This window comes from Somniosus microcephalus, chromosome 20, assembly GCF_052327205.1.
Source record: "Somniosus microcephalus isolate GS21.2 chromosome 20, FLI_Smic_1.0, whole genome shotgun sequence".
NCBI classification, from domain to species: domain Eukaryota; kingdom Metazoa; phylum Chordata; class Chondrichthyes; order Squaliformes; family Somniosidae; genus Somniosus; species Somniosus microcephalus.
This window is the reverse complement of record NC_141006.1, coordinates 15,400,065-15,412,513: the sequence shown is the minus strand read 5'-3', so window position 1 is coordinate 15,412,513 and position 12,449 is coordinate 15,400,065. Positions and strand designations below refer to the sequence as shown.

Genomic DNA, 12,449 nt, shown 5'->3' with positions numbered 1-12,449 from the left:
CCTATGGACAGGACTGCACGACTTGTTGGGCGTAGTGATACGCAGTACCACTCCTGGCCATAGGGGTATAAATAGTACTGTGGGTACTGATCCCCCTCAGTTCCCGCCTGTGGGCATGAAGTAAAGACCTATGTATAGTCCCTACCTCCAACCAGTAAAGACCTGTTTGAGTTATACGTTTAAGTCTTTGTGTTAATTGTTCAATACAATACACATACTTAACACTGGCGACGAGTCAGGTTCTTACCCTGCGGCAGTTGAAGAGAGGTTTCAAACATCACCACCCCACTAGAAGCGACAGGCTTTAGGACTCTGAAGCCTCCATCAGCGACTGAGCACTGGAATGCAGCAGCCATCCTGACAGCTTCCAGCGACTGACAGAAGTCTTTCTGCAGTTTCCTTGTTCAACCTAGGTGGTGGGGTAAGCCGTGCAGTGTTGGCTGCAAAGACAGGGCTGGGGAAGTTGGAGAAGATAAGGGCGATCGCAATCCCTGATAAGAGCCGCGGTGAAACGCGCGAGCGGGTAAGCCAGAGGCCGGGAGCCGCTTCAAGTGCGAGGCGCAGCGCGGGCCAGCGATCGGGACCAAAGATAAGGGCCGCACTCGGGCGATCGGAACCAAAGATAAGGGCCGCACTCGGGGGCTGAAGGGAGACGGCGTCGGGGGACGGGTGAAGACCGCCAAGCGCGGGAAAACCGCCATTTTGTGGGCGGAGGACGACGGCAAGAGCGGGAAGCCGCCATCTTTGATAACAAGTAAACAAAATAAAATCTGAGAAATTGCAAATCTACAATGCCTAAACACGGGAATATTAGCACCTTTGATAGTGACCTCGAAGATTGGGCCATATATGTTGAAAGAGTAAAAAATTATTGTAAGGCCAATAAAATTCGTGACCAAGATAAAGCTCTAACATTATTAAATTTAATGGGTGCGAAGACATACGGGCAATTGAAACACCTGTTATCACCAGATGAACCGGCGGATAAGACGTTCGATGAGATTGTTACTGTCCTGAAAGATCATCTAAACCCCACGCCGCTGATGCTAGCGGAACGATTTAAATTTTACGACAGAAGGCAGCTACAGCATGAAAGCAATGCTGATTATTTGCTGGAATTGCGTAAATTAGCGAAATATTGCCAGTTTGGAACGGGACTGACAGAGGCACTTCGAGACAAATTTGTGTGTGGTTTATTTAAACAGGATACACAAAAGCGACTGCTCGAGGAGAATGAGCTGACGCTTGAGAAGGCGGTCACTATGGCAGCAGCACACGAAGCCGCAGCGAGAGGCACGGCAGTAATGCAGCTACGGTCACCGGAGCTCAGTGCACACAAATTGGGTGTGAGTTCTGGCAAATGTTATCGTTGTGGAAAGACAACGCATGATCAGAACCAGTGTTGGTTTAAAAACCAAGAATGTAGAACTTGTGGTAGGCTTGGACATATAGCTAGAGTATGCAGGTCAGGGAAGAAGACCAGCAACAAGAAGTCACCGCAAGGAAAATACGCAAAGGTACACAAGGTGACCGAACAGGAGTCCGATTCAGACGCTAGCAGTAATGAACTGGCTAGCTTAAGAGTACTCAACGCTGGTAAGGGTGCAGACCTCCAGACAATTTGGGTCACTCTTCAGATAGAAGGAGTCCAAGTAAAACTGGAATTGGACACTGGATCGGCATTGACGGTCATAAATAAGAAAGATTACGGAAAGTTATTCCAACATATTCCCCTACAGGATACGGGGATTATATTGAAAACATACACGGGGCAAAGAGTGTACCCCATCGGGAAAATAGAGGTTGCAGTGGTCCACAAGGGCGAAGACAGTCAAATAATGGACTTATATGTGATATCTGAAGGAGGTTCTCCACTACTAGGACGGGAGTGGATTAGGAAAATGAATATGGACTGGCATTTCCTACAAACAATAACGAGTGAGAACTCGGTGAAGATAGTCGGCCCAGACTCTGGAACGGATGATGGTAAGCCCAACTCAGGTGCAAAAGACAAAGTTTCAGCACAGAATTCCACTGAGCAACAACAACATAGTTTAACTGTGGATTCTGAGTCTGGCAAGTCTACTGATGTGCCCATTTCTGAGGGACACCGGGCTCGAACTCAACTCCATTTCAAACTACAACAGCAATTAGAACAAATGCTTCGCCGTTGTGAGCAAGAGTTGAATGCAACGAAAGAGTTCTTTGATATAGAGTTGGAGAATCTGGAAAGACAACAGAAGCAGCTGATGGAGAAAATGGAGCAGGAGCACACAAAACGTCTGATGTCAGAGGAGTTAACGGTCAGCCAACTCCTGCATATGCTGAAGGACAGGACTCTGAAATGGGAAAAACTTGAACACGAACTTCAATATTCAAAGGAAAGGGGTTCGGAGCTCTCAAAGGTTATTGGAAGAGCTGAGGTGGCAACACAGACTGAGATGACTGCAACAGAGCAGCCCTTGGATGCCAAAAGTACGCTGACTCACGTCAACGTAGAACAACAGACCGCTGAAACAGCTGCTCCGGTAGAGGGATTGAATAGTCCGATCAATCAATCTCCAAAAGAAGTTGAAGTAGTAAAATCTCAAATGAGGTCATTAGTAAACGACTTGCTGAAAGCCCAGAAAAAGCTGGATGAAGAGGTACGCATGAAGAAGTCTCTTCAGGAAAGATGTCTGGACTTGGAACAAAAGCTGGCTAACGCCCAGCTGGGTATGGAGGAAATAGAAGACCCTCTCGCTGGCCTAGATCAGGACGACACCGAATATTACTATGTCCTGTCCTGCCCAACTTGTAACTTCGACTCCCACCATACAGAAATCATGGAGGAGCACCGAAAGTCTACGGAACATCGGGAGAAGGTGGCACTACTACGGAAAAAGGAGGGAGAGAAGGAGGAACTGCGCATGCAGCTGGCAGCTGACAGTGGAGCCCAGAGAGTCTCCAAGAAGCAGAAAAGGAAAAGTCGAAACAGAAGATGACCCATCTGAACCATTATTACCTCTACCAGATCACACACGTGGTCCCTCCGAACGGAGCCAATTCAGTTCGGAAGTTCAAACTGTTAAATCCATGGAAGGACTATTGAATGAGTCACTCCAGCAACGTGAACCGACTCCACCACAGAGATTGAATCTGTGAACTGTTTTCCGCAGAGACTGAATCTGTGATCTGTTTTGACATGAAGTTATCTATGTATCTATGTTATTCTGTTATGTAAACCTGAAGTTATATATGTATATATGTTATTACGTTATGTTAAATGGGGAGATGACTGTAAAGCTAGGAAGGGAGGAATGTTGTGTATGTAATATGTGTGCTACTTTGAACCTATGGACAGGACTGCACTACTTGTTGGGCGTAGTGATACGCAGTACCACTCCTGGCCATAGGGGTATAAATAGTACTGTGGGTACTGATCCCCCTCAGTTCCCGCCTGTGGGCATGAAGTAAAGACCTATGTATAGTCCCTACCTCCAACCAGTAAAGACCTGTTTGAGTTATACGTTTAAGTCTTTGTGTTAATTGTTCAATACAATACACATACTTAACATGTACTAGTGAGGAATGTTGGGTATACCTGAAGCTTAAGGACTGATAAGTATATGCCCACTGCACTTTCAGTGTAACTACGTGCCATAGGCTTATATTCAGGGTTATTTTTCAGTTAATGTTTTTTTTTACATAGGATATACAGCACAGAAACAGGCCATTCGGCCCAGCCAGCCCATGGCAGTGTTTATGCTCCACACGAGTCTCCTCCCATCTTTCCTCATCTAAATCTATCAACATAACCCTCTCTTCCCTTTTCCCTCATATGCTTGTCTAGCCTCCCCTTAAATGCATCTGTACTATTTGCTTCAACCACTCCCTGTGGTAGCCAGTTCCACATTCTCACCACTCTCTGGGTAAATAAGTTTCTTCTGAATTCCCTATTGGATCTCTTGGTGACTATCTTGATGGCCTCTAGTTATGCTCTTCCCCACAAGTGGAAACATTCTCTCTGTATCCACTTTATCAAAATTTTTCATAATTTTGAAGACCTCTATTAGGTCACCCCTCAGCCTTCTTTATTCAAGATGAAAAGAGCCCCAGCCTGTTCATCCTTTCCTGATATGTATACCCTCTCATTTCTGGTATCATCCTTGTAAATCTTCTCTGCACCTTCTCCAGTGCCTCTATATCCTTTTTATAAGATGGCGACCAGAACTGTACGCAGTACTCCAAGTGTGGTCTAACCAAGGTTCGATGCAGGTTTAGCATAACTTCCCTACTTTTTAATTCTATCCCTCTAGAAACAAATCCTAGTGCTTGGTTTGCACTTTTTATGGCCTTGCTAACCTGTGTCACAACTTTTAGTGATTTGTGTATTTGTACTCCTAGATCCCTTTGTTCCTCTACCCCACCTAGACTCGCACCCTCCAAGTGATAAGTAAGCTCCCTATTCTTCCTACCAAAATGTAATATCTCATATTTATGTTTTGAACTTCATTTGCCAATTATATGCCCATTCTGCAAGTTTATTAATGTCCTCCTGTAACTTGTTGCAGTACTCCTCACTATTGACTATATCCCCCCAATTTGGTGTCATCTGCAAATTTAGAAATTGTGTTTTCGATTCCTAAGTTTAAATTGTTAATGTAAATTGTGAACAGAAGCGGTCCCAGCACTGATCCTTGTGGAACACCACTACCCACTTTCTGCCACTGTGAATAGCTACCCTTTACTCCTACTCTCTGCTTTCTGTCCTGAAGCCAGCTAGCAATCCATTCTGCTACTTGTCCCCTGACTCCGCATTCTCTGACCTTGTTCATCAGTCTATTATGGGGTACCTTATCAAAGGCCTTTTGAAAATCCAGATAAATTACATCTACTGCATTACCATTGTCTACTCTCACTGTTACCTCTTCAAAAAATTCAATAAGGTTGGTCAAGCAAGACTTTCCCTTTTGAAATCCATGTTGATTATTCATTATTATATTTTTGGTTTCTAGATGTTCTATTTTCTCCTTTAGTAGGGATTCCATTATTTTTCTTATCACCGATGTTAAGCTGACTGGTCTATAATTCCCTGGACATATCCCCCTTCTTAAATATCAGTATTACATTAGCTATCCGCCAGTCCTCTATATCTTTTTCTAACAAATGATTAAAAATGCATAGTAATGCCTCTGCTATCTCTTCCCTTGATTCTTTTAAAATGCGTGGATGCAATCCATCCGGACCAGGGGTTTTATCCTCTTTGAGTTTGATTAATTTATTTAATATATCTGTGTCACTTTTTTCTACTGCCATTATGTTATCCCTAATAAGTACAGCTACTTCACGTCCCCTTGTTCCCTCCCTATCTTTTCTAAATATGTTATACCCTGCAATGTTTAATTGCCAGTCTTGATTTTTCTGTAGCCATGTCTCAGTAATCCCTACTATGTCTGGTTCCTCGTAACGTATGATTGCCTCCAGCTCCCCTGTTTTATTACAGACACTGTGTGCATTGCTGTACAGACAGTTTAACTCATTTTTGAAGCTTCTGCTTCTTTTCTGTGTTGTTATGCGTGCAGTTGGTATATGATATATAATTTTAAAAATGTGACAGTGTAGACCGAAACTAGGGAAGATTCTCCACTTTACACTCCTTGCACACACCGGTAGCGCATATTGGGAGATTGTCACCCACAGCCTATGAATGTACGTGCATTAGAAGTGGAAAATCTCCCCTTTTATCTCTGAAGACTTGGTTTGAATGCAGCCCACACTAAAAGCATGAAAACCTCGTTTCTCGGACAGCTGCAGGGTTCCTAAGTGAAATGAATTTGTTGGGTGGAGTCCATAGCCCACATTTAAACAGTTACAGATTCGCCATGATCTAATTTAATGGCGGAACAGACTCAAAGGACTGAATGGCCTCCTTCTGTTTCTATGTTCCTTCCTACATTCTTACATTGATGTCTATTATATGTGAAAAATTTATATTAAATCTCACTTTAGGGGGCCACAAGGATGGTTGCTGTGGTAAGTAGAAATACCATACTGGTGTGGTTGCAGATGCTGTTTTGGGGCACATTGTTGGGACACTTTAGTATGAGCTTTACCTTACATCCAGTTTGTGTTGTACACTAGATGCAAAAATTGAAAAATGTTCCATTTTTGAACACTGACATCTCTCATCTTGACAAAAACAAAACAATAAATATACAATTTAAATTAGATAAAGAAGCAGAGAATATAGTTAAACATTGTAATTTAATGTCAGGGCTGTGCTGACATTCATGAATTGTTCTAGCTGTACTTTTGCAATTCATGAAACCATCAGAATCACTTGTTTTTATTCCAGGCTTCTAACTTTCTGCCATGTCCCTTATCCTACATATATACTATTTTGTTACATGAGTGATATGTATTTGCTATATATAAATATTAATTCTTATTATTACAGGGAACATCTGACCCACACTGTGTTGTTTGGGACGATTCCAAAATGTAAGTGCCAATAATAATAACTTTGCTATCACCTCTCATACACAGCATACACATGTTTATCGCACTCATTTAGCTTTGTTAAGCATGAGATTCTGCATAAAATACTCATGAAGAGGCGCCTATACTAGTTGATTGCTATTATGAATCGTTACTGACAGGTTGCTATTCGGATTGCTACTGAGTGGCTGTACTTCACAGGTTATGAGGATACGAATGAACAAGATTTGAAATTATTCCCAAGATCCTGTGCACAACCTGTTTCAAATTATCATTCTCTTTCATTTTCTTATTCCAAGGTCCCTCCCCGTCTGTTCCTCCTTCTCCTAGCCAGGATTCCTTTACCTCCAGTCAGCTCCCCAGGCTTATTTCCTTTAGCTCCCTCCCTTGCTGTCTCCCTCTCCCCAGTTTTGATCCCTTTAAATCCCTCTTTTGCTCCCTCCTTCTCCCATTGCTTGATCAATTTAGATCCCTCACTTGCTGTTGCCTTTTTCCAAGTTTGAACCCTTTAGATCTCCTCTGTGCTGTCCCCTCCCCAGCCTGGCTCCCATGAGCTCCCTCCCCTGAAGTCTCCCTCCAAGCTTGATTGCTGTTGTCTTCTTGTCTCTTTTTTTCCTGGATGGATTTTTTAGATGCCCCATTGTTGCCTTGAGTGGGACGACAGTGAATGAGATCAATTAACATATTAATAGGATCATGTTCCCAATTTTTCTCACACTTCGTTGCTGCAGTGTGCCTGATAATATGACTGGTAAGGCTCATTCTGAACAGTCCTCTTCTGCACAGCTGGGACGCAATTGCGCCAGCGGTGACAAGTCTGGTGCAGCCGGGGTCGATGGTGGCCTCAAACTCCGCACCCGTCTTCATCCCGCCTCCTCCAAGTGATTTTGCCCTGATTGGTCTTGTTAAGACCACTCTGCGAGGTTCCCAGCCAATTAAAAGGATGTGGGTCTGATGACGTCATCTGATGATGTGTCATCTGATCATGCGCCATCAGCCAGTTTCCTTAAAGGGGCCATGTCCACATTCATTTTGACAGTTGTGCTGTCAGTGTTCTACAGCATTGAGCTGCTGCAAACACTGACAATGACTGCACAGAGGTGCAGGGCTGCACCCAGGCTCTCCCATGACTCCCTCCATATGCTTATGGAGGGAGCCACAGCACGTAGGGATGTCCTTTTCCTTTCCATTGGGTGGTAGAGACTTCCCCAGGACACCAACGCAGCCTGGTTGCACATTGCACAGGAGGCCACAAGCAGGGATGTTGTCAGGAGGACCAGGCTGTAGTGGTGCAAACCTTTCAATGATCTCAGTAGATCACAAAACATTACTGCAAAGCCACACTCAACCTCATCCTCCTGTGCCACTCATCACATCCCCTGTGTCCTGTGCAGCATCAGTTGATTGCAGAGACAGTTGGTGTAGATGTTGGTGCTGCTGGTGTGCCTGGTGATGTTGGTGCTGGGGCTGATCGTGTTGGGATTCTGAGGACCAAGGTGAGATTTTTTCAAGGACACCAATGGTGATGGAATAGTTGGCAGGTGAGGTTGAGATGACAGAAGTAAACTGTCAATGTTGAGATAGGTTGTTCCAAGGAGGTGACAGTGGATAGAGAGATTGCTCCAAACACTTCAAAGTGCATAAAGCTCAAAAGTGGGTTCCAAATCATTAATACTCCAGCTTCTAAGATTGGGAAGTGACCAGCTGTGAAATGGTAGGCTTTGGACCACTTTTGCAGCTTTCACCTATTCACAGCAATCCACAGTCATTGAGAACCCAACATACTTACCTGCCGTGATAGCCGCTCTCCAGGAACCTCGTTGAAAACCTGAGAAAATGGTAAGTACATGGGAAAATGGTTCTTAACTACATTTTAAAGCTTTTAACTATCTAAACTGGCTGACCTGCCACTTGGTGTCGGGTCTGTTCAGAGATGACAGACCCGACAATATTCAAGAAGGAGTTGATATATTTCTTAAGGCTAAAGGGATCAAGGGGTATGGGGAGAAAGCAGGGACAGGGTACTGAATTTGGATGATTTGGAGAATGGCCTACTCCTGCTCCTATCTTCTATGTTTCTATGAAACTGTCAAGGAGGTGGGTTTACAGCGGGATACCGACCCGCTGTCAATCTTTGTGATTTTGACAGCGGACCCGCCTCCAAACCCACACTCTGAGCGCCGGCAAAATTCAGCCCCTAATGTCTACAATCCTTGAATCATATAATCAGCATGTTCTAATGAGCATGCTCCAAAATGAGCTGAGGGTTTCGCTGTCACCATAACACATTTTATCAAATTGACATATCTTTACACCTCTTTGGCTCCTGAAGTGTGACATTTTAATTACTTTGTTTTTAATCATTGTTATTTGATTAAACCTGATACGAATTATGGAAAAAAAATCACACTGCACAATGTAAATTAAATACAAATTAAGAATAAGAAAGAAAAAGCATGTGGGTGAACAGAATAGAACAGTGCAAAGGATTTGTCTTGTGTTATCAATTAATGTACTCTTTGGTGAAGAGTAATTATAAGACAGATAATTATAGGTCAGTTTTTGAAATCATATGGTAATTACTTTATTAATCATAATAAATGTCTGAATAGTGCATCACGTGTCTCGTTATGAAATTAGACAACATAGGGTTTTTTCATTACTTATTAGTAAGGGATTCCTAGGCATTAATTCCATCTTCCTCCCTGGCCACTGTCTAAGGCTGAACCAGACCATTCGCGACCTCGGCGTCCTATTCAACCCTCAGCTAAACTTCCGACCCCATATCCTCTCCATCACCAAGACTGCCTACTTCCATCTCCATTATATTGCCCATCTCTGACCCTGCCTCAGCTCATCTGCTCGTGAAACTCTCATCCATGCTTTTGTTACCCCCGAACTCAACTATTCTAATGCTCTCCTGGCTGGGCTCCCATCTTCCACCCCCGGTAAAATTCAACTCATCCAAAGCTTTGCTGCCCATATCCTGACTCGCACCCATTACCCCTGTGCTTGCTAACATACATTGGCTCCTGGTCCAGCAGCATTTAAAATTCTCATCCTTGTGTTCAAATCCCTCCATGGCCTCATCCCTCACGATCATTTTTTTTATTCGTTTATGGGATGTGGGCGTCGCTGGCAAGGCCAGCATTTATTGCCCATCCCTAATTGCTCTCGAGAAAGTGGTGGTCTGCCGCCTTCTTGAACCGCTGCAGTCCGTGTGGTGAAGGTACTCTTATAGTGTTGTTAGCGAGGGAATTCCAGGATTTTGACCCAGCGACGATAAAGGATCGGTGATATACTTCTAAGTCAGGATGGTGTGTGACTTGGAGGGGAACTTGGAGGTGGTGGTGTTCCCATGCGCCTGCTGCCCTTGTCCTTCTAGGTGTAAGAAGTCGCGGGTTTGAGAGGTGCTGCCGAAGAAGCCCTGGCGAGTTGCTGCAGTGCATCTTGTAGATGGCACACACTGCAGCCACGGTACGCCAGTGGTGGAGGGAGTGAATGTTTATAGATATGTGAAGAGAAAAGGATTGGTGAAGTCAAGCGTAGGTCTCTTGCAGTCAGAATCAGGGGAATTTATAATTGGGAACAAAGAAATGGCAGACCAATTAAATACATACTTTGGTTCTGTCTTCACAAAGGAGGACACAAATAACCTCCCAGAGATGTCAGGGAACATAGGGTCTAATGAAAGGGAGGAACTGATAGAAATCAGTATTTGTAGGGAAATGGTGTTAGAGAAATTGACGGGATTGAAGACTGATAAATCCCCAGGGCCTGATAATCTACATCCTAGGGTACTTAAGAAAGTGGCCCTAAAAATAGTAGATGCATTGCTGGTCATCTTCCAAAATTCGATAGACCCTGGAACAGTACCCATGGATTGGCGGGTAGCTAATGTTACCCCACTGTTCAAAAAAGGTGGTAGAGAGAAAACAGGGAATTACAGATCGGTAAGCCTGACATCGGTAGTGGGGAAAATGCTAGAGTCCATTATAAAAGATGTAACAGCAGAGCACTTGGAAAACAGTGACCGGATCGGACAAAGTCAACATGGATCTACAGAAGGTAAATCGTGCTTGACTAATCTACTGGAATTTTTTGAGGATGTAACTGGTAAAATAGATAAGGGAGAACCAGTGGATGTGGTGTATTTGGACTTTCAAAAGGCTTTCGATAAGGTCCCGCATAAGCGATTAGCGTGGAAAGTTAAGGCACATGAGATTGGGGGCAAGGTATTGACTTGAATAGAGAACTGGTTGGCAGACAGAAAGCAAAGAGTTGGAATAAACGGCTCTTTTTCCGAGTGGCAGGCAGTGACTAGTGGGGTACCGCAGGGACCGGTCCTTGGACCCTAGCTATTCACAATATATATTAATGATCTGGACGAGGGAACTAGATGTAATATCTCCAAGTTTGCAGACGACACAAAGCTGGATGGGCGTGTGTGCTGTGAGGAGGATGCCGAGAAACTCCAGTATGATTTGGACAGGTTGGGTGATTGGGCAGAAGCATGGCAGATGCAATATAACGTGGATAAATGCGAGGTTATCCACTTTGGTGTCAAAAACAAGAAGGCAGATTATTATCTGAATGGCAATAGATTGGGAGAAGGGGAAGTGCAAGTAGACCTGGGCGTCCTTGTACACCAGTCGCTGAAGGTAAGCATGCAGGTGCAACAGGCGGTTAAGAAGTCAAATGGTATGTTGGCCTTCGTAGCGAGAGGGTTTGAGTACAGGAACAAGGATGTCTTGCTGCAGTTGTACAGGGCCTTGGTGAGGCCACATCTTGAGTATTGTGTGCAGTTTTGGTCGCCTTATCTGAGAATGGATGTACTTGCCATGGAAGGAGTGGAGCGAAGATTCACCAGGCTGATACCTGGGATGGCAGGAATGACGTAAGAGGAGAGATTGGGTCGATTGGGCTTGTACTCGCTGGAGTTTAGAAGAATGAGAGGGGATCTCATTGAAACTTATAAAATTCTGACAGGACTAGACAGACTAGATGCAGGAAGGATGTTCCTGATGGTCGGGGAGTCCAGAAACAGGGGTCACAGTCTAAGGATAAGGGGTAAGCCATTTAGGACAGAGATGAGGAGGAATTTCTTCACCCAGAGAGCGGTGAACCTGTGTAATTCTCTACCACAGAAGGCAGTGGAGTCCAATTCATTAAATATATTCAAGAAGGAGTTGGATATATTTCATAAGTCTAAAGGGATCAAGGGATATGGAGAGAAAGCAGGGACAGGGTACTGAATTTGGATGATCAGCCACGATCGCATTGAATGGCGGAGCAGGCTCGAGGGGCCGAATGGCCTACTCCTGCTCCTAACTTCTATGTTTCTATGTTAAGGTGGTGGATGGGGTGCCAATCAAGCGGGCTGCTTTCTCCTGGATGGTGTCGAGCTTCTTGAATGTTGTTGGAGCTGCACTCATCCAGGCAAGTGGAGAGTATTCCATCACACTCCTTACTTGTACCTTATAGATGGGGGAAAGGTTTTGGGGAGCTAGGAGGTGAGACACTCGCCGCAGAATACCCAGCCTCTGACCTGCTCTTGTTGCCACAATATTTATGTGGCTGGTCCAGTTAAATTTCTGGTCAATGGTGACCCCCAGGATGTTGATGGTGGGGGATTCGGTGATGGTAATGCCATTGAATGTCAAGGGGAGGTGGTTAGACTCTCGCTTGGTGGAGATAGTCATTGCCTGGCACTTCTGTGGCACGAATGTTACCTGCCACTTATCAGCCGAAGCCTGAACGTCGTCCAGGTCTTGTTGCATGCGGGCATTGACTGTTTCATTATCTGAGGAGTTGTGAATGGCGCTGAACACTGTGCAGTCATCAGCGAACATCCACATTTCTGACCTTATGTTGGAAGAAAGGTCATTGATGAAGCAGCTGAAGATGGTTGGGCCTAGGACACTGCCCTGAGGAACTTCTGCAGTGATGTCCTGGAGCTATGATGACTG

General features: G+C 44.5%; 1 protein-coding gene across 10 annotated transcripts in view; it reads left to right on the top strand.

The window, feature by feature from the left end:
• LOC147103064 (adhesion G protein-coupled receptor B2-like) overlaps window positions 1-12,449 on the top strand; it is a 1,231,153-nt gene that overhangs the window by 781,170 nt on the left and 437,534 nt on the right. For all 10 annotated transcript variants that reach the window (XR_015072890.1, XM_085962346.1, XM_085962351.1 and 7 more), the window contains one exon: window positions 6,440-6,483. Coding sequence is in view for 9 of the 10 variants with exons in the window: in XM_085962346.1 (XP_085818472.1) it covers window positions 6,440-6,483 (44 nt within the window). In the remaining variant the exon portion in view is untranslated. The remainder of the gene's footprint in view (window positions 1-6,439; window positions 6,484-12,449) is intronic.